Source organism: Epinephelus moara, chromosome 19, assembly GCF_006386435.1.
Source record: "Epinephelus moara isolate mb chromosome 19, YSFRI_EMoa_1.0, whole genome shotgun sequence".
Classification (NCBI taxonomy): Eukaryota; Metazoa; Chordata; class Actinopteri; order Perciformes; family Serranidae; genus Epinephelus; species Epinephelus moara.
In genome coordinates, this window is record NC_065524.1 from 29,145,335 (window position 1) to 29,168,695 (window position 23,361).

At 39.2% G+C, this 23,361-nt stretch overlaps 1 protein-coding gene across 2 annotated transcripts in view; it reads left to right on the forward strand.

Moving 5' to 3' along the window:
- LOC126407064 (polycomb group RING finger protein 5-B-like) overlaps positions 1 to 19,754 on the forward strand; it is a 34,886-nt gene extending 15,132 nt beyond the window's left edge. For both annotated transcript variants that reach the window (XM_050071733.1, XM_050071732.1), the window contains exons 8-9: positions 2,073 to 2,162; positions 19,354 to 19,754. In XM_050071733.1, the coding sequence (XP_049927690.1) occupies positions 2,073 to 2,162; positions 19,354 to 19,401 (138 nt within the window). In that variant the 3' untranslated portion in view covers positions 19,402 to 19,754. The remainder of the gene's footprint in view (positions 1 to 2,072; positions 2,163 to 19,353) is intronic.
- Positions 19,755 to 23,361: the final 3,607 nt, after the last annotated feature.

The window sequence follows — 23,361 nt, forward strand, 5'->3', positions numbered from 1 at the left end:
AGACGCAGCACTCAAAAACACAAGGTCTTTTTACTCAAAAAAGAGGTCAGTGCACAGATAATCAGTCCACAAACACAAACAAAGGAATCCAAAGGCAGTAGGTGTAAGCAGGGTCAAAAATGCAACAGTCTGGTCAAATCCAATGAGAACACTTTGTAAAAAGGCTGAAACACACACTCAAACAACTGAGAACGAACTGGCAACAAAGGGCAGAAGGACTAAATGCACGAGGGAGGAAAGGTAACGAAGGACAGGTGAAACCAATTAGGGCAGGTTATCACACAGGAGGGAAACACACAGGGACAGGAAGTAAAGCACCTGAAACAAGAGACAGAGTATCAAAATAAAACAGGAAATACTGACAAAAACTGTAAACAAGGAAAACATGACCTTAACGAGAACCTCAGGGTGTGACAATTTCTGGCAGAAAGGTCTTTCTGGCAGAAATTCCTAAAGGGTAACTTGTCACATGCACTGTGTTATGTGTGTTAGTGGAGTCAATTTAAAGTGAACTTTACTGCACTTAACCAGTTACAATTATGTGCATTCTTTATGTGCTGTTTTAATCTTTAATGGCCCAAAGCAAAAAAGATGGTGGCAGCTCCTTCTTTTCTGATATTGTCTCATATCGATTGCAGGCCCCTGAATCGCATCGAGTCGAAACCATACCATGGCAGACTTTGTGATATCGGCAAATATTGTATCATTATCCAAAGAATCAATACAGTATGGTTTTGTGATATAACTAGTGACTTGCACCCCTAGTTTTCTAAATATTTTGTTACTTGCCCATCGTCAGAAAAATGAATACACACCTTTTTAGTCTGCACGTTACTTGAAGGTATGTTGATCAGTAAGTATGGCTTAGCTCACCTCAATTGGATATCGGATATAGATCAAATAGCAACTTTTCTCAAAACCTTGAAAATAATACATTAAAACTCCATATTGTAATTAACACAGTTGTTAAGTTGCTACGTTCCCTAATAAGACAGCATATTAATTGGCTCAAGTTTAGTAAAGGCATGCTGCTGATGCAGTCACATGCAAATTCATTTACTCAACTACACATTGCACTAAGAGATTAATTGGTAAAATGCCCACATGCAGACTACGACTTTATTACTGAACTGCAGCTTATGTTTAGTGGTCTCATATTGATTTGTTAGAATTTACTGATCACTTTGAAAGTACTACATGGTTCAGCTCTCAGTTAGATGAATTGCTGCTCACCTATAAGACAGAGCGCACCTCAGACCCTCAGGCAGAGCTCTGCTGGCTGTTCCTAAGTATACTAAAGGGAACCAGGCTGGCTCAGGAGGTAGAGCAGTTGTCTACTAATCAGAAGGTCGGTGGTTTCCTGGCACCTGCACTCTACATGTCGAAGTGTCCTTGGGCAAGATACTGAAGCCCAGATTACTCCCAATGGCTGTCATTATCACTCCTGATGAGCAGGTGGCACCTTGCATGGGAGCCCCAGCCACCAGTGTATGGCTGGGTGAATGGTGCTTGTGTTGTAAAGCGCCTTGAGTAGTTGCTATGGCTAGAAATGTGCTGTAGTCCGTTTACCATTTACAGGGCTTTTGCGGTCAGGACGACTCAGCTGTGGAACTTCCTGAGTGAAGGTCTTACAAGGAAAGACAAAATCAAACAAAGTTAACACTGACTCTCTAACCAGTCACCGTTTTTGAAACCAGATGCTCATTATTATTCCATTTCAGTTATTATCATTAGTCAGCTTTACCAGGATTTAAACTGTTGGTAAAGACGGGGCTAAAACTGAAACTCACACTGTCGTTCACACACTCTCACATTGAGTGCAGCCTCCCACTCAGTACCACAGTGAACTTCCCCTTTCTTTCATGTTGTGCGTTAGGATTTAGATTCTTTTGATTTTCATTTCCGTTGTCAAACCTGTATCCTGTCGTCTTTTGACAGGTTTTTGCTCCACATTGTTATTTTGACTCTTTTATTAACATAAATTGTTTCTTTAATCTTTTTCGTAAATTTTGTTTTGTGAAAATACTTAAATGTGACTTATGTCTAATCATATTTTTTTCTGCTGTGTCTAGCTGGATGTGCTGTGTAACGGAGAGATCATGGGGAGAGATCACACTCTGGAGTTCATCTACATGACCCGATGGAGGCTACATGGAGAGAATGTAAGGCTGTCACCCTCACTTCCTGTTTATGTGTGTGTGTGTTTGCATGCTCGTGGGTTGATGCACTGGTGCAAGGATGTGTGTGCGTGTGTGTGTGTGTGTGTGTGTGTGTGTGTGTGTGTGTGTTGCATTCTGTCACATTGTGGGGACTTAACTCTCCAGGGAGGGACTATAAGCTCATCCCCACAAGGTTAAACTTTTACATTATGGTTAAGACTTTGTTCTGGGTTAGTTACGGTGTAGTGTGAGGCACAAGTAAAGATCAGGGTTGTGGTTAGGGTGAAGTGACACTATGGTTGAGGCATGTATAAGTGTGAATGCATGTGTGAAAGCTAGAACTGGTTGAATGGTTTCTCTATTCTGAATAGTTTTGCAGAAAGAAAGTTTTATTCAAATAATCATTTATGACTCAGATTCTGTTAAAAGGGGGAATTCTGACTTCAAGCTGGCTGTTGTTGTGTTCTTAGTATAAGACCAGTCACATTTTCAAGATGCTTAAAAAAATTAATTAAAAAATATGTTGCACCTCTCATATCAAAGCTCCACTCACAAAAGTTGCAACATTAACATTGTAAACATTTACACTTAGACCTTTGCAGGACTTACAGGACCCTGTCTCTCTTACTGTAAACTCACGTGCCACAGCTTTACATTCTGTTTGGTTTCCACCCCACTGTGAACACTATACCTCAGAAGGTCACATTACAAACTGTAAATCTGTTCAATTTGTTTTGTAACAGAATTCCAGTTGGCAACATTTTGCTTTGACTCCCACATTTTCTGAAGTGTTGTAAATCATTTCTAAGACTTTATGAAATCTGCGCGAGGTTCCTCTTGGATAGACGAGTAAATATTCATCGTCATCATCAAGTTTGCTTTGAAGACTGAATGACTCTCTGATTCATTCATTCATTTTCCGTAACAGCTTATCCTGTTGGGTTCATGGGGCTGGAGCCTATCCCAACTGACACTGGGTGAGAGGCAGGGTACACTCTTGACAGGTCACCAGACTATCACAGGGCTGACACATAGAGACAGACAACCATTCACACTCAGAGTCACCATTTAACCTGCATGTCTTTGGATTGTGGGAGGAAGCCAGAGTACCCAGAGAAAACCTGCGCTGACATGGGGAGAACATGCAAACTTCACACAGAAGGGCTCCCCCACCTTTGGTTCTAACCAAGAACGTTCCTTCTGTGAGACGACAATGCCAACCGCTGCACCACCGTGCCGCCTCTTCCTGATTCTGAAAGTTTAATATTGATTTTAATTGTGATAAGCTTTATTTATAAATTGCTTTTTCAAAACAAAGTTACAAAGTGCTTGACATGGTTGATCCCAGATTTAAAACAATGCAGGATTTAACAGGAATAAAAGCAAGCAATGTCAAAACATACAAAGAAGCAGGAACCCCAACAATAAAGACAAATACCACCACTGAAATGGAGAACAAAGCTAGCAACTAATTGCCTTGTAAATTGCACTGGGGTTTATACAATCAAACAAGTATGATAATAAATGCTCTAACCTTGCCCTAGACCTAAGAACCTGAACTCTGAAACAAAGACATGACCCACAAACTCTCATTGAAGAAATGAGGACATGATAAAAATGTCCTCACTTTCAAGGTCTAAAATGTCAATTGGTCCTCACAAAGATAGAAATACAAGAACACACACACACACATACACGCACAGCACGAGTAGGAGTTGTCCTGGTTTTGTCTGAGGCTTGATGTCTCTCTCAGCTTCAGAATTTAAGGTCATCAGTCCACTCTGCGGTTCACTGGGCCAGCACGCGTGTGATCATAACCTTGATCTACAAGATACTATGTTCTTGTTTATGTCGGGGCGTTCAGTCCTGTACATGGTGACTTGTTTATCTGCACGTGAGAGTGTGTTCACATGAATGATTGGCTAACGAAAAATCCTGTCCACTTGTGGATGGCGACTGAGGAGCGCAGACAGCTGGCACTGCAGGAGGCATCAGATACCAGGTCAGGAGGAGGAGAGGAGGGGGAGGAAGTATGGAATGAGACGCTTAAAATGTCTGTAGTTCAGGTCCAGCTGTGCTCACGTGTCCGCTTAAAGGGATAACATAACTTAAACAGAGAAGAAGGGTTATTTGCTTCCACATTATTTAGCACACACAGACGTCCTTTATACTCTCTATACTAGGGCAAGGCAACCTGTGGCTCCAAGCCACAGTGACTATTTCCTGTTGCTGCCTGTGGCTTTGACAAAAAACAAATTATATATGCAAATGAATAACAGTTATTTATTAACATTTTAATTGTCATTTAACATTGTTGTTGGTCTGAAGAACTCATTACATTCTCCAACTGCAAAAATGTGTGATTTAAAAAAAAAAAAAGTTTTAACCTTCTGTCAACTAAAATTTTCATCATACATCTCTGGTCTGGTGCCATTTCCTCCACATTTTACCAGATCTCAATAGTGGTCTTGAGCTAGTCTTGAGTCTCCCTATAGGCTACTAGGGGTTAAGGAAAAAAATTGATGCTCCATAGTATTGTGATATTTTTGTGCGGCAATATCGTAGTGACTTTTTTATAAATAAATCATTAATCTGACAAATACAAATTTAACTCTAGAAAGCCAACTATAAAAATATAATCAATTGCTTTTTCAGTCCACTATATATGTTTTGCTGCAATACAAATTACTGAAGTGAGATGAACAGATTGAAAACTTTATCTAATAAGATAAAACAGATGATGACAAAGTTTTCCTTTGGGGACATAATTTACAGTTGAAAGGTAACAAATCGCAATATATTTTATCACAATACTCAGCATATGGCAACATATTTAAAATTGCAATAATAATGTATCATGACCTGGGAATCATGATAATATTGAGTATTGTGGATCCTCTGGTGATTCCCACCCCTGTAGGCTCGCTATGGATTTCAAATCCAAAAAAGTAAGTTAAGTACCACATAATCATAACTAGCCTGCTGCAGAGTAGCCACCTTGTGTTCATTGATAGTCTAATTCAGAATTAAAAGGCTCTGTTACATTCATTATAATGCTCAAATACTAGGGTTTCCATGGTCACAGAAAACCTGGAAAAGTCATGGAATTTCTCAGTCACATAATTCCAGGCCTGGAAAAGTCATGGAATTAGTAATAATCGCTTAACGTTTTGGAAAAGTCATTTAAATTTATTGAGTATAAAGAGATTGTTACACTAATCTTCCAAAATGAACCTTCCATGTAATTTAAATTTACTTACTACTTACTACAAAATAAATACTTACTTAAATTTATTTTCTGCAGCTGACGATGAAACGTAGCTCTGATATGCGTCAATGTGTGACAACATTTTGTATACCATCACATACGTTTGTTAATTTTCTCCCAGCGTTACCTTCATGTATGCCCGCTAGCTTAAATTGTGCTTAACAGAGTTTGAATCTGATATGTTTACAAAACACCAGGCAAGAAAAAAATATATATATTATTGGTCCTTGAAAAGTCATGGAAAAGTTTTGAAATTTTGTCCTTGAAAATCTGTGGGATTTGTTTTATAAATACTATATATATTGGCAGGATCCTACTACCTTTAAAACTAAAAAGCTATAGGCCTATGTAATTATTATTCCTAGTCATTATATAGGCCTATGTAATTATTATTCCTAGTCATTATAAAATTAAACAGCATAATGACCAGAAAACTACACAACCTAAACATGTTACAAAAGTCAACATTACTTTAATTTTGTTATTTCATTGGCGGTATTACAAAACCAAAAAAACAACCAAGCTTTTGGGCATAAAACCACATTAAATTGCTGCCTCTTCTCCAACAACACAGACATTGTTTGACCTTAATAATCCAATTTGAACTGACAGCCTTCTTATGTAATAATGAGATACAGATCGTCTGGTTAGCGTGCACAGATTGTCAGAATTGTAGGTCATGTCATTTTCCATCTGGGCCTTTATCCCATATGGAAAGTTGTGGACACGCATTATGTAAACACAGTGTTACATTGTGAAGTAGACTTGTATTGATGATACGCAGCCAAAAAAGGCTGCTGGGCATTCAAACCGCAGAGACGAGCAGTGTTATAAGATCTGTCCAGTCCTACAGTCTTCTTTTCTTCTTTTTGGTTAGGTGAGCACATTTAGCTCAAAATCAGCATTTCAATGACTGTGTTTTGAAGTGTAGTCAGGAGTTACTTAACATTGAAATATAGACATGATGCTGAACTTTTTTTAGCACAGTTTAACCCAAATGTCGAATGTATTTTGATCTGCAAATTAATGATTACAAGGACTGTAATGAGATTTTTCTCTTTATGAGTTTTATGGAAACATGGTGGCTTGGCTCAACATACTCACAAGTATGACCTGATGGTTTTGTATAGCATGCAGTGTATAAGTAACATTCACTCAAGGTGAAGGCTCTGAGTTTGTTTCAAGTAAAATGCCAAGTTAAAGTTATTTTCTGTTATCTCGTTCCATTATGAGTAAAATATTCTCAGCAGTGTTTCCTCCACTCTGCCCACCACTCTCATGATCCAAAACAACAGACAGAAATCAGTCCGTCAGAATTATTTATGTCCCTCTTGGTGAGTCAGAAGGATAAACAGAGAGAAATTATTTTTGAATCTTGTTGGAGCCCTGTCTGGTTAAGGACAAGGTAAGGAGAGCAGTGACGGACAGATTTGAGGCGTGAGAGTCAGGAATGGAGACAGAAGAGGGAGAGAAAGAAGATACGAGTCATTCGTCAGTCTCATCCCTCTGACAACTCTGCAGCTTGACTTCATTTTCTCCCTCCGACGCCGAGGCAAACAGAGGCCAGTTAGGACGGCTGCACTCACAGGAGAGCATAGAAAAATAAGTCTGTTACCGCTCGGCATCTTGGGATGTCATTTAGTCGGAACAGAAAACCGCCTTCTGATTGCCATGATGGTAATTTAAAGAAAAAAACACGAGGCTCGAAATGTATCTGGGAAATACTGTCGTCAGTCCTGACTGGGTAATGAACACAGTCTGAGGGCTGTTAGCACTGACTGGCAGTTAATTATATCATTCAGCAGTTAAGATGTTTGCACAGTTCAGTTGATTTCTGTTTGAATTAACTGTCAAAATTTTCTTCCAAAAATATTAGATTCAATAATGATGTTGTCAGTCTTTCACTAATTTGAATAGCATCACAAATACTTATTACCAATGCATAATTTCAGAAACGTGTCTCCATTAAGACAAATATATTTGGAAAGAAATGTAAGTTGAAGCTACTAAAATAATTTGTGAAAGGGAAACTTCAGTATTTTTCAACCTGAACCCTACTTCCCTATGTTTTAGTGTCTAGTGACTAATGGAAACAACAATTTTTGAATTTGGTCGAGTATAGAGAGACACCATCGTACCAATGTAATCCCTGTTGGCAATTGTGCACCTTCAGTTTACGTCCACAAAGTGCATGTTTTCGACACTGACAGGCTCAGATTGTTAAAAGTGTCTAACAACATCACAGAAAGGACCATACAAAGAAATGAAAGTTTTCCGCACCTTTTGTTATAGTCTTGCTCAAGGAGAAGTCTAATTCTGAAACCATGAGAGTTGACTTGTTGGAGAACAACAACGGTGGAAACGTTAGTTAGAGAGAGAGGAGTGCTGGGAAGTGGGGCGGCTATGGCTCAGGAGGTAGAGCAGGTCGTCCACTAATTGGAAGATTGGTGGTTCTTTCCCTGGCTCCTCAAGCCTGCATGTCGAAGTATCCTTGGGTAAGATACTGAACCCCAATTTGCTCCCAAGTAGCAGGAGGCATCTTGTGTGGTAGCCTCGGCCACTAGTGTATAAATGGGTTGATGTGACATGTAGTGTTAAAGCACTGTAAGTGGTCAGGAGACTAAAAAGGCACGACACAGTCTAGTTACCAAGTCCAAGAGTTTTTTGTGTTGGAGTACAGAGTGTGCCTTAGTGTCATCTAAAAGATATTTGTGTCATTGCTGAATATTAAGCTGTTTTCAGCAATGTGGAAAAGTCTGCCAGATTTCACAACAAGACTTTTCCTTGAGTGAGACTTTGTTAGACATGCTAATGATGAAGAATGTATCAGTGAAAGATAAGGAAAAACATTTCATTTTTCCATTAGGGTCTTTTCCCTCATTTTCTAAGATACTTCTAGTAAGAATCAGAGCCTTTCATGCAAAAACAAGCACTTTTAAAAGATGCAAAGTGACGGTTTATAATCGCCCGTAGGGTTTCACTCAATACCGGATTCATTTCAAAAATCGTCATCTCCATTAGTCACTTTAGATGCTTTCAGACCTGGAGTTGTCTTGCTTTGGTCCGAATCAGGGACTAATTTTGTTACAAAGTTGCATAATTACCTAGAGTTGGTTCATGTTCTCACGGCAGGAGAGTAGGAAGTAAGTAACAATGCGTAATGTAACTACAATTGGTTCGGCTCAAGGTTGGAACACATTCTCACCACAAATGAACTGGGCCGAGACCACCTCTCAAGAAGGTCTTGGTGTGGTTGTTTTGGTGCGCACCCGAGTGTGATTGCTGTGTTCACACCTGCCCAAATAAGCTGCACTAAGGGGGGAAACGAACTTGAGTTTGACTGAGCCGAACCAAACAGGGCAGGTGTGAAAGCACCCTTAGGGAGCAATCACACCGAGATGAAACGCTAGAAGCGCGACTCCAGTAAAACCATTGTTTTCCTATGATGCGGCGCGATTCAAGCATCTTTTTAGACTGCCGTTTTTGTAGACACGTGTTTTTAGACGCGTGAAGACGCTGAAAAGTTAAAATATTTTCTACTTTTTTGAGCGTCAGACGCCAGTAGCTAGCGCGCATTGAATAAGCCCTTCCAGCGTTTTAAGCATCTTTGAAGCGTCCGCGTCTCTAGCGTCTCATTTCTGTGTGATCACCCCCTTAGACACAAAAACATGGGTCCAGGGGCCGTATTCACAAACATTTTGAGAACACTCTCAAAGAGCTCCTAATTTACCCTAAAAAAATTGTAAGGAGTCCTATCTTAGGCGTGATTTAGGAAAGTTCTCAGAGCAACTTTGAGCGAGGATGGGACAGAAACGTTCACCTTCGTGAGGAGGCATGGTTGACCCCACTGAGAGGTGTGAGAAGTTCTTTTAACAGATGTGATTGGTTGTCACAGACATGCCCTTTGTCAGCCTACAGGGTGTGAGCACCCACTGGAACTACATCCCAATATGAGACTGAAAGTGTTGTCTGCTGATGGAAGCTTGGGACTGACCAAAGTCATCATTGCTGCACTGTTGCATTTTTCCAGTTGCCAAATATCTAAGTGTTGTGATCAGACTCATTTTTAGCATTATAGCATTAACTCGTCAGGTGGGAAATTAACCACAAACATTATCCCTGCAGGATCTAATCTAGAGCATTTTATTTACTCACTCGCATCCTGCATTTGGAGAATACTTCTGCAAACACTTTGTCTTTCTGCCATTTTCTCCTCTTTTTAAGAAGCCTCCTAAAAGTCCTCTTTAGTACCCCTAACAGTTTTTTACCTCAGGAGCTCTTGTAAGGGCTAAGATGCTTTGTGAATAACTTTTATCTTTACCAGGAACAAGTGTTAGCTTTAAGGGGAAATCATTAGACAATGTCATAATTCTAATTTCTTTTTTTTTTTTTCCAAGAATTTTATCAATAAGAGCAACTCTCTGTGCAAGGAAGCTTTGTGAATATGGCCCCAACTTCAAACATACAGAGGCTTCCTTTTAGGTTTAGGGCAGGGACAGATGTTGGTTTATGTTTAACATTACAAACATTTTATCTCTATCTTTAGCCAAATGCTTTGAACTGCCCAACAAAACCAAAGTAATCATGCTTTAGTAGCCAGCAGCAAATACTGTAGAGAAAACTATGAAGTATGACGGACACATTGAATATAAAACAAGACTTTTTAAGACTTTTAAGGAAATTGGGTTGGTGCTAAATATTAAAGTTCACTGACTGACAGTAGTTGATGTATTTATGTGACACAAAACAGTACATCAAGATTACATCTATTTAATCTGTTGAAGACATTCAAATGTCACTTTGCACAAAACACCTAGAACTTGTTAATTATGTAATTCCTATGTGGACTTCACACTACATTAAATTTTTGCCTGTCTCTACAGTTACTATGTCAGATTAGGCGATTGTGGTGTCATAAAACTGTGGTGTGACTTGGCCGACAGACATGACACACTACAAGATGGTCCACGATCAATCATTCCCAGTCATCATTCACGACGTGCGTTATGTCAATTGTTTTATTTTGTCCTGTTTTTTTTATTACTATCATTTCAGTCACTGTGGCTGTTCATGTCCCGAAATGTTGTTGTAGTAACGTAAAAAGTGCCTCCAGATGGCAGGAGCTACATTTGAAGTAAGTCACTGAATCCTCCACAACAAGTTCCTGCAAATTAATTATAAGGGGCTTTAAATTTTAAAGAGATACAGGAAGTGTTGAGTTTGAAATTAGGGCACGATACATTAACTTCATCAAGACAAAGTAATAATATAAAAAGTAAAAATATAAAAATATAGAGGGAATAAGAGATAATGGTTAGTTTCTAATGCAGCCTGTTTGAAATGAAGCTGGCACTCTCTGCAGTTGTGGTTAGTAAAAGCCCCACTCACAAAATTTTATTATTTTATATCCTCCGTTGTGAAGAAATAACATTCTTTGCTAGCTTGATGCTAATGGCAGTACTCACCGGGTTGATAAAGTGCCTCTGCTTTTTCACCCCATCATTTTTCCTGTTTGACTCTGTGTGGTAACATCCCTAGAGGAAATATTAATAAAACTGAGGTTTTGTTGCCATACAGTTTCCACAGCAGCAGGTGGCTCTGTGTTCCTATTGGTCAAAGTGACGGCTGTGACGGGAGAAGTCCTGAACGACAAAAAAAAAAAAATCAAGGATGCTAGACTTCCTGTCGTGGCGCTGGTTGACGTTTACTATGACACCCTACACAAGATGAAACGATGGACTATCGCATACGACACTCATTGTCATTCACAATCCAAGCCGACACCGGACAACGCAGCTCCACGCTATAATCGGGCTGATATCGTGTAGTGTGAACCTGGCATTAGAATTATTTTTATAGTGAACAACATGTTTAGCATCCACCTTCTTTGGGTTCACTCAGCAAGACATATCGCAGATGGCATATTAGACTTTATGGTGACATAGCTGCACTGATTTGCATAAGATTGTACAGGTGTACCTAATAAAGTGGTCACTAGGTGTATAAACAGTCTGTGATCACGCAACCAATAAATGAAGAAAAAATTAAATCAATATCAGTAAAAGAATGAACACAATGCAACAAATCCCTCACAGCAGCAGCAGACAGAGGGAAGTGGTGATAAAAAAAAAAGTGTCTAAACAACATACACAGTCTAAATGTCAGATGGTCGTGTTGGATAGACAGAACCGTCCCAGATCGTCCCTCTGTGTTTACTCTGCTCAGACAAAGGTCAGATCCCTCTCAGATTAGATTAGAGAGACTAATCACATTGTTTTTACCACAAAATGTATTTCTCAGATCAGCCAGAGACGGTCCATCCCTGCTGTAATTGAGAAGTAGTGGTGGATGCACCTCGTTAGCACAAATCAGTTTCAGGTGTTGGCACCGTTTGTTCAGAGGCAGGAAAGTTTCTGGCCCTAATGATGGAACAAAACTCAAGAACGAAACCCAAAACTTTTTCCTAAACACCTTCAAGCGAGCGCTCCATCCAGACAGAGCTGAACCTCTTCACCACCTCAAATACACAACACTCCCAAGATGTGAAGTTAGAAAAGGCTTTTATTTTCCAGGATGAGTCTGAACAACAAAACACCTTAAGGGAAACTAGTGCCTTCACACAGTGCTTTGTGTGAAAGATGTTAATTAGAGAAACTACAGCACTTCTTGGAAAGTTACTTAAAAACAGAAAGACTCAGGATTCAACAGTAAGGCAACCACGGATGTATTTGATTGCAAGGAGACACTGCATCTAATTTCCTTGAGAAAGAGATGAGTACGCACACCTGCTGTGTTACTTGTACAGTTTCTGTATACTTTACAGTAGAGTTGGGAAACAGAAACAGAATTTTATCTTTAAACATAATGTCTTTAGATATTTGAAACCTTTTTCCCCTTGTCTTATGTGGGCTTAAAGGACCATTACACCAAAACCATCCATATTTGGTCCAGTGGTTTCTGCCGGACACTTCAGAGAACATAACGCAGAATGACAACAGTCCATAGCTTTGCATTATCTCAAAAATAAAAAGATAAATACTTGTGTCCAGGGGCATTTTAGTGAATTTAAATGTAATGTCTCATTCACATATTTATTTTAAGCTCTTCAAACCTCCAATAAATCTGTTTACTTGCTCTGTCCTAAAGGCCCTTACACACTGGGGGCATTTTTTCATTGGAATAATTTGCACATAACCATTTTTTTCCAAAACTGTTGTTTTTGTCATTAGTACTTTTACACATGAATATGACGCAGCAAAAAAGCATTGTCATTTTGTTCCGTAAATGAGGTAAATTTTTCTAAACTTTAGCAGCACAAATAAATGCATATACAATCAGTTCCATTTTTAGCTTTGAAAATAAAAGCCCTAGACATATACCATAAAGCCTCAATTAAAAGCCTAGTCCCAGTTAAACACCTAGTCCCTTTTACTGGCCCAGTGTGGCTACACATTTTGACAAATAAACACCTGTCTCAATTCGAGGCCTGGTCTGGTTGCCAAGCAGTTAATTTTTATAGAAGTTCTCCGGATGTATAAATCCAGGTTGTGGGCTACCTCAAATTATGTGCCCATTCCTCGATCACCCTGCAAGTTAGTCATATTCCTTTAGTTCGAAAGGGTCCTCAGATCAAAAGAATCAAAAGTGTTTTACATAAAAATTAATCAAACTTGTGAGTATTGTTTTAACAGGATAAAGTGGTGTTGCGTCAAGCTAGATCAAATGAATGATTCCAAATTGATATATTATGTGACACCTAATTTTTAAGAAAGTAATAATCATACTGATTTAAATAAACGGTTTATTTGTATTTCCCATCTTTGCTGAGCAACATTTTTTGTGCGAAAGGCATTAAAGGCCTGTCCCAGATATAAGCCTGTTGATTTCAGTGATTTAAGCAAATAATAGCCCGGGCTATGAATTGAAGTTTTATGGTATACTGCATACATTTTTGCCAGAGGGAACTCAAATTCACTAAGAGATCTTTGCTAAAGGAAGCTCAATGAAATAGCTTACAGTATCTTAGGCTATACAACAACTTGCCTCAAACAGTCTGTGAGATGCGGCTCGCGGTCAATCAGTTCGGTCATCAGTTTGCATTAAAATGTTTTATTAATTGCATCTTCATTCAAATGTAGGGCAAACTGTAACCAAATTTTCAAATTTGCAGATGAGTGTTTGGCATTTTCATGTACAAAAGGTCTTAGCTCATTGTTTCCCTAGCTGTCAGGGAGAAAGACATTTACATCATGTTGGTGGAGGACGGAGGTTGAAGTGGGGCTGAAGTAGTCACAGAGGACAGTTATTGATACTCAGTAAAATGGACCAAAAAGTGGGTGAAGCCCAGTATTCATGTTAAATGCTGTTTTGACCTGTCACTAGCTCCTGCAGTAGGGATCAGGCTGTGCCATTATTAATCTACTGAGCCCTCTGACAGGTGACGTCATTCTCTAACCCCTGTGTAACGCTCCTGTAACTCCTACACTCGCCCAAGAAAAGAGCAGCAGCTTAACCCGTCCTTATATCTACCTTGTATCTTTGAATCTCTTCATTAAGTTCCACCTGTCTTAGCAATAGCCACCAGTTAGCAACTGGTATGATAACCTTTTCGTTAATCATGTCACTTGAGCTGTCTTACCAAATAATAGAAGATTAATAATATCAGTTGTATTTCATTCTGTATTCAACATCAACGAGGACAGTCACTGCTTTATCTAAGGATATAGATCTGTGAGAGCTCATTGTCCAAACTCTAAAGGTGATTAATGAAATTTGTTGAACCCCTGAGCTTTTCATGAGCATTTCAATTAAGTCAAAATTTCCACTTGATGAAGTCCTTAGTTAATGCAAAAGATTACAAAGACATATATTGAGATTTCCATTAAATTTGTTGTGAGTATTCAGGGTACCCAGAGGAGGAACTTCTACATTTTTGACTTTTAATAAGCTTCAGTGCATCGCCAGACGGGACACATTAAAGTAGAATGTATTGGCATTAAACATAATAACCACATATTTCTATACAATGCAAAATCAATTCATTCAGTCATTTTTGGCTGCACCAAACAGCATCTGACAGCAAATTTAGTTTTCAGTTTTTCACCTTCGAGAAGTTTTGCTGGTGCTGCAGGTCAGACAATTCTACATCTCTGTCATTTGACACCAGAACAAAATCCCCCTAAAAGTAGCTGACAGCTGAACAGAATATGTGTTAGTGCAGTATAATTAAAGTGTTTGGAGACAGAAATGCTGAGTGAAAGAGTGTCAGAGATGCAGATACAGAGACCCAGTGACAGTCTGGTTAGATTGGATTCAGTGTTGTTCTTTTTTTCTGAGGCATGATGCAGCAAAATGCTGAAAGCCGGAGGAGATGACAGCAGCTGTACTCTGCTGCACCAGCAGCCTCAAGCTGCCAGAAATAGGAGACAGACTCCAAAAACAGGAGACACACGCTTCACTTTGCAGCTGCTCTGATACAAACACTCGTCTTTTTTCTGTTTGGATTTTTCATAAAAAGGGCAGCTCACATCTTTTGACTGTTTCGATGCGCTTTTACAGCTAAGGAAGGCAGGAATGTGCAAGTAGTCAGCATTGACATTTCTATTATTGAAGCACAACGATGGATGGATGACTGGAAGGGCCCACAGACCACAAGCCCACACAGGAGCCTGAGAGGTCAAAGGCCCTCTGAGCCAAGGCATCTATATAAAGTGACTGTTAACCTCTGAAAAACTGAAGGTACAACCTAAACATTCAACGTGAGGATACCACATGACCAATGATGACATCAGCATCACAGGGAGTGTTTGTTTGGCCTGTAGTACTCATGACATTGTGCTATGAAAGCTCCGTGACACCACTGCAAGAATTTTCATGTGGCAACAATGATTAAAGTTGCAGAAATTGCTATTTGTTGACATTTTATTACACTTATTGCATCGTGGCATGGCGCTGTTGTGACATGGCCTTGTGCAATTATGGCAGTAAAAAGTTAAAAATAGTTCAAGTTTTTGAGATGCCACAGTGGGGATCATCTGACAGATCTCACCAGACAGCCAGTGACCAGTTATTTGGGAAACCCAATCTGTATTCCAACTTTTATATCGTTGTTGATCACAACTTCTCTTTCCCCATCTTGCAACTCTGTCTTCTCAGAATCTTGTTTATATACATGTGAACTGTAACTGATGTCTGTGTTGTGTTCACAGGATGTTTTTGATTGGATTGAATTTTGGTTGTACAAAGCACAGGACTTTGACACATGAGACCAGAGTTTGCATCCTGAGTCATGTGGTTAGGTTTAGGCAACAACACACTTATGTTAATGTTAGGACAAACATCATGGTTTTGATTAAATATTAAACCAGTGTACACATCTTTTATTACTTTTTCTGTATTAAACCACCATCTTGCCCAACCCTGTTTTTATTCACACGTCGTCAAATACCAACACTTTGTCACACCCCTCAGCATCTCATAGCAACGAACAGGGCACCCTTTAGCCTATCTATGTGATGCACAGCTCAAACACATTGTAGCATGTGGTTAATGTTGTTACGTTACCATGTTGTAATGTTAACAGTCGCAGTTAGGTTAAGGCAACAAAACCCCTTGGTTAGGTTTAAAATAAGATCTTGTTTGGGGTTATAAAACGTAAGTTTGTTATGTAACGATGTAAATGTAAATGCGTCACATGAGTGACATCAGTGTGCTACAACTGTGCTTAAAAACAACACTGACTTTTGATTTTACACGGGACACAACTCCTTGGTTAAAAGTCCTGTGTTTGTTTGACGTATCCATTTCCCTTCCTGACGGACCTACAGACTTTCTTGCTCTTTATACTACGTCATTTGCTCTAAGCTTCAAGTACAGCTGCGGGTGGGTTTACCAATATCATAGGGGCCAAGGGGTGTGACAAAGCCTCTGTATTTGATGCCCAGGAAATGATAGTAGGCTGTCTTTGCTGAACCTAAAATAAGCCCAGTGAGTAAATACACAACCAAATTTTTCATTTTGTCTTTCTTTTTTTTTTTTAATTTTCATTTTCATTATTTCATTTTATTATTATTTTTTTGTTGTTGCTGAAGTTGCTCCAAGGACATATGATATTATTATTATTATTATTTTTTATTCTATTTGATGGGGACGATACAATTTAACATAGTTCCAATACAGAGTATGGGACTGATGTGCTGCACAGAGAGTTTATAGCTATTGCTAATTTTTAACTCTTGTCCTTAGTTGAGCTTTTACATGTAGACTGAAAATGTTATTAAAAATATACAGTTTAGAACATCTTACAACCACAATACACTATAAACATGGAAGGTACAATAAAATACATAAACCACAATCCACATACTACAATACACATACCACAGCACATATACCACAATACACATCATCATCACAACATATCCATATGCAAGATGAGACGATTTGGTTAAAGACAAATTAAAGACACTATCAGTGAACAATTTACTATGTTCACTGTCAAGGTGTCAAGGGGTTATTTATCCCCTAACCTAACCAATCAATAGTGAGTGACTTATGTGTCTTTCTAATGTAATTTAGAGTCGACATGGCAGCTGTGGTAGTGGTTGCTAAGAACAGTTAATATTTGTCTTTAGATCAAAGAAATGTGTGGATTAAAAGTTGTTATTTCTGTAAGCGGAATAACAACAACCTGTACTGCTGAATTGATTTCTTCTATGCTGGTCACAGTTTTCCTGTTTTTCTGTCTCTGTTTTTCCATCAACGCAAACAGCTGTCACTGAGCACAATGCCAGCCTTATTTAAATCACTAAAGAAATCTAAGACTTATCAATTGTTCCGAAAGCATTGATGTGTGGGATTTGAATAATTTCGACATGAATGAGCTCAGAGAAACACACAGATGGTATCATTTTTCATTGGCATTCTCTAATTCATATACACAAATTTATGCCCTCAGAATAATATGAAATGCACCAAAAACACACAAACTGATAAGATGGCACCTTAAACCTAATGGAAAGGGTGGCTTGTTATACATGCAGCAGTCTCAAATACTTTCTGTATTCCACAGATATTGAATGATAAAGTTTTCAATTGAGCTTCAGCAGAGCGAGCAGCAGCCAGGCCTTTATTACTTTTTTTCTTATACGGCTCTTTTGCATCAGACACTTGGCTTCAGTCCCCACAGAGCAGAGCCAGGTGGATCCTGGACGCTTTAATGGAAATGGGTTTACATTCTTCTTTAACTCAGAATTCAGGAACCCAGCGGTTTGATGCCAGATGAAGTAGGAGTCACCCGGTTTGTCCATCTCTGTCAGTCTGGCTTGATGTGGCTGCAAATCTAACTACTGGAGATGTATCCTGCCCTGGCACTTTTACAGCCTCTAAACTGAATAGAATACTTGATAAATTAAGCCCTCTCCATGTTTCCTCAATTTTTCTAAATATATTTGACAACCTTTTGGCCTGAACGACTCTGAGGAAATGAGCAAGAGGGAGAAAAATACAGTGTTCATCTCTTTTTTAAAGGATTTATCTCTCTCAGTTGCTACTGTCAGCAGCTCTGTTTATAGAGTGAATGCATGTGGAGAGGATTTTTACCATTTAAGGATTATTATAGAATTTGACTGGATGGAACTGGACACTATATGACCAAATATAAGATTATATAGGATGATTTTTCTGATTCAGGTTTTTTAGGTTCTTCATTTTATTTAGACAGTTAAAAGATGGCCCAGTGCATTTACTGTATTATGAATATTTCAATATCAAACACTTTTTATGACATGCAGCTTACATTAACCCCATTTCCTTTCTTTTTGTTACTTCTGGACAAACTGGAGTTGAGGGTTTGGGTTTTATATAATGTGTGTGTGTTTGTACATACTTGTTCTTACTACATAGTGGGGACTGCAACAACTTTTAAGCAACATTGTGAGGACAGTTTTCTTCTTTTATTTTAAATGTCTGTTTATTAGTATTTGCAAAACAGTGTAAATACAGTAAAGAAACATCAACAGCAAAAGGAGGAACAAAACAAAAAAGAGTACTGGTGATAAGACAAAAGAGGAAAAAAAATGATTAAATATAAGTTAGCCCAAAACCCATTAACTTTAATTCTTTGATCAAACTAATAACTGGTTGCCAGATTTTCTTAACACTTTCCCTGCTATTGACAAGATTTCCCATCATTTATGACACAACACTTCCCCGCCATTGACGGGAAATTTTGACAATCCATGTTTTCACTGTTATATGATAGGGGGCGCTATTACGCATCCTGTAAAATAGAACAGTACTACCATTTCAAACAAGAGGATGCCTTTTTTCACTGCAAGTCACTGCCCAAGTGCTGGATTTTGACAACTGTTGAGTGAGACCTGGCTCTAAATAGTTTTGATAAGGAGCATTTTAACTTTTTAGAATGTTGTAAAATGAGACAAGAATGAGGACGTTTTTCAAAAGTGAGAACATCACTTCTTCAAAAACCTATTTAAGGGTTACAATTTGGTTTTAAGGTTAAGGTTAGATTTGATTTAGGTTAGGCACAGGGTCAAGATTGGGGTATGGCATTTAGTTATCATGGTTAAGGCTAAGGTAAGGGCTTGCAATATGTCATTAAGGGGGTCTTCACAAAAGTAGAAGTACAGGCATGTGTGTGAATGTATGTGGTTCGTGTTCTACTGGGTTGAAAGTGCACACTGTTGATGTGACTACTGTTCTTGCACCTTTTTAAAACTCTCTAAAAGTCTGTTCTGGAAATGATGACCTGCACACAGCATGTTCTAGCTTCTATGATTCAGCATTTATCTCAATATTCCTCTCAGTGTTCCAGCAGCAGCAGTGTGGTGAATGTTTACAGTGTGAAGACCAAAAGATTGATCTCTCTCTCTGAGACAGTTTCTCTTTCTTCTGTCTCTCCCGCAGACGTATCCCATGGTTCTTGAGTACCGGCCACGTATCGACTTTGGATAAACCAAGGCTGTGAGAAGAGGACCACATACATAAACACACAGACATGTGCAGACATAAGTGTAGAAATCATTATAGAGAACACCTACAGTTGCACGTGGACAAACACATACACACACAATGTGCAGAGAAAGAGAGAGATTTAAATGTATTTTTGTACAGCCAACGATGAAGTGCATACGTTGTCATGGTAAAGAGGTTTTATGCTACATAGAATAATATATGCTATAATATATGATATTTTTAAATGTATATGTCCCTGTGCCTAAAAACCTGTTGAGATCAGAAATGAAGTACGAGCATATCTTCACTTTGCCTGTCTAACTCTGTAGATTAAATGTTGATTTTCTACTGTTGATGTCTGGTTCTATGTCTTAATTGATGAAACACTTATGGTTTATCTGCATTACATACTCATTCTTACATCATATCAGTCAAGGATCTTTACTGCAGAAGTCCAACTAAAGGGTGCACATAGTTTTCTTCAATTTCCACCCTCTAGGCAGATGATGTAACACTTGTTATGGACTGCACTAACACCTAATAAATACATAAAGTTATTTATTCAGTTGCAGACTGTGAGAATCTGCAGCATCTTGAAAAGGCCAAAGTAATTTCCATCTCTGTTTTTAAGCCGTCACTGCCCTCACTGTTCACCTTAGTTTTTGTGATTCTTTCTGCATGTTTGTATCTCTGCCCTAAAATTCCTCACGTGCAACCAATAATATCATACACATGGAACAATAAAAAACATCACATTTACAAGACAGGCATTTGGGTAAAAAAATGAATGATGTTGAGATGCAAGCATTCATCCCCTGAATGATTTGCTGCAGAGGTCGGCTGAGAGTTCATCAAATGCTGAAGCTGAGGGTCAGAAGACAAAGGAATGCAAAAGTCATAGCTATATATCTATGAGCAGCTATTGCTAGTAGTACTGTAGAGAGGTGTGGGTGCAGGAGGTGATGGTCCAATATGTCTGTTGGCACTTCACGACAATGCTGTCACAGCAGGACAAAAGCAATGTTCACATTACAAGCAGATGTTGCCCCAAATACGATTTTCTTGCTCTCATGTGACACACATCTGATTTTTTAAATTGTGATCTTAGCCATTTCCCTAAGTGATTCTAAATACAATACATATCCAGCTCCTGGCCATGCGACCATTGTTAGAACACTCATATCGGAATCCATGTGTGTTTTTCCCACACATCCATGGTTTTCCACATCATACATCACTGCACAGGCGCAGATCACTCACCATACAATGTTGGAGTGGTTCAAGGAAACTACTGAATGCTGCCATAGCTCAGTAGTCAATACACTGCTGACACTTTTTGACAGGGACAGCTTGCACACATGCCGTGACAGCCTTGACGTGAGGCACTGACAGAGATATCGGAGTAGCCCTGGACATCTTAAGGTGTTGGAGGAACTGTTTCTCAATGGAATGCTCCACATCACGACTCCTGACTCCTCTTCTGGTTGCACCCACACCCCTCTCTCATTAGAGCTACCAGCAATAGCTGCTAATAGAGCTGGTGGACCAAAAGGCCATTAGTACAACAGTCAGTTTACTGAAAACAAACACATGTTGCTCTGATATTTCTCCGAATATGCGCTACACACTCTCCCAAACAGAAGCACATGGCTACTTATGATGCAGAATGACTTCTTCGGACCTTTCTTCTATGGCTATCATTTGGGAGATGAAGCTTGCACTGGTATATCCTTCATATTTCCCCAATGTTTCGCAAATGTGACTTTTTTATTGTTGTTTGAACGCCTATGTGGGTGACGTTATTGGTTGCATGTGAGGCATTTCATGGGAGGGATCCACTCACACTGATGTCAGATATGGGTCACCTCGAACATGAATTTTAACAGTATTGGCAGACAGATCACATATGACTGAATAATCAGAATAGAGCATTAAGCCATGTAATGCGAACGTTGCCTAAAAACATTGGCGAGCTGTCCCTGTCACAAAGCGTCTTGGCAATCAGGCACAGTTAAGTATAAAGTGGAAGAACCATGGATAAAAAAAACACACATGAATCCCAACGTGACCGTTCTTACAGCAGTCGATTGGATATGTATCAGATTTAGAAACATGTATGAAAGTGGCCAAGATCTGATTGGATGTCTGTTTCAACGCTACTCAGAAAAAGATTCATCTGTTCCTGGTATAACGTAGCCGCTGTTTAGGGAGTCATCAGGACAATAACAGGGAAAACTGAGCTGTGCTGGTCTTTCACTTGCAGAGAGGTGAATGACAGTGGCGAGTAGCAATTACAAGCACCTACACATTAATTATGGTAATTTTGTTAAAGCGAGACAGTAAAATATTACTGTTTTTACCTTGAAATGAATTATTTGAGTGCTTAGTCTGTCACTGGCCTCAAACACATACACACACACGTACAACATGTTTTATGCGTTGTGGTGAGCAGGGTCAGGCAGGCAGCGTGTCAGCTCACTAAAACAGTCACCAAGTGAAATATGTCCGTTTCCAAATTTACAAATAAAGAAAAACAGGCAGGAATGTAAGCGATGACACACATACCTCATGACGACTGACTATATATACCCTGTAGTAGCTCCTGCTGGCATCAATTCCACACTGACACCTTTACTTGTGTGAACGCATAGATGTCATGACGAGCACCTTTTCTGACAGTTTTACACTCATACACTCAAGCTGTCACAGGCTCATATCTACACGGAAACATTTCCTCACACATACTTGTCCTTCTCGCTGTTCGTCTTACCCTTGTAGTTGTGTTTTTCAGGTCAGAGTTATGTAGGCCAGAAGTCCCTGTGGTTTCATACATGAGTCACAGTGATGCTGCTGACCCCTCAACACTTTAACACCTCTCTGGGTTTTTATGGAACATGAATGGGAGGCAGTAATAGACAAATCTTATCCATATGAATTCTCACCAGCTCCCTTACTTAAACACTTAAACCCAACAATGGGTCAATTAATAGAGACTCAAGCTGTGCAATCAAATGTGGTTCCAACCCACATAACTGTTTTTTTAATCTTCATTTTTTTATTGGTGTTCCCAAAGTTTCCAACAATATAAAATATATCAGAGCGGATTTGGGCTAAATGTGCAGGCATGTCCCACTGGTACGAGGCCCCAGGGTAGACCCAGAACACGCTGGAGGATTTATATATCTTATCTGGCCTGGGACCACCTTGGGGTCTCCCAAGAGGAGCTGGAAAGTGTTGCTGGGTAGAGGGACGTCTGGGGGGCTTTCTTGGCCTGCTGCCCCCGTGACCCTGGATGAAAATGGATGGATGGTGTATAAAATAAAGCAACAGATGACTATAATCCTCTCATGTAATAGAATGGTGCAGCCATAAAAACATAAAGTCTTTGGTTTAATAATTCAATCATTGTAAAACTTGAATAAGGAACATGTTGTTCAAGAATATAGATAATACTGACAATGGCATTGAACATTTTTCCAACCTTAAGGCTACATCAGAAGAAACCAAATGGGAAAACAAGACTGTCTTTCCTTACTTCAATGATAACAAAATTTACATGTGCTTGGGTACAAATACCTAAATTCTCTCTTATTTACTACATTTTCATTTATCATAGCACACAGAAATTATTATTATATACACAGATCAGCCAAAACATTCAAACCACTGACAGGTGAAGTGAATAACTCTGATTATTTTGTTCCAATGCATTGTTCTGCTGGGAAACCTTTGGTCCTGGCATTCATGTGGACACCACCTGACATGTTCCACCCACTCAAACACCCCTCCGCATGGCAACAGTATGGCAGTGGACCCCCAGCAGAAAAAAGCAGCATGCCACACTACAAAAACTTTTTAGAAATGTCCTGTGGAGCGTGACAAAAAGATCAAGGTGTCGACCTGGCTTCTAAATTTCCCAGGTCCCAATCTGCTCAAGGATTCTTCTGATGTGCCGGTACC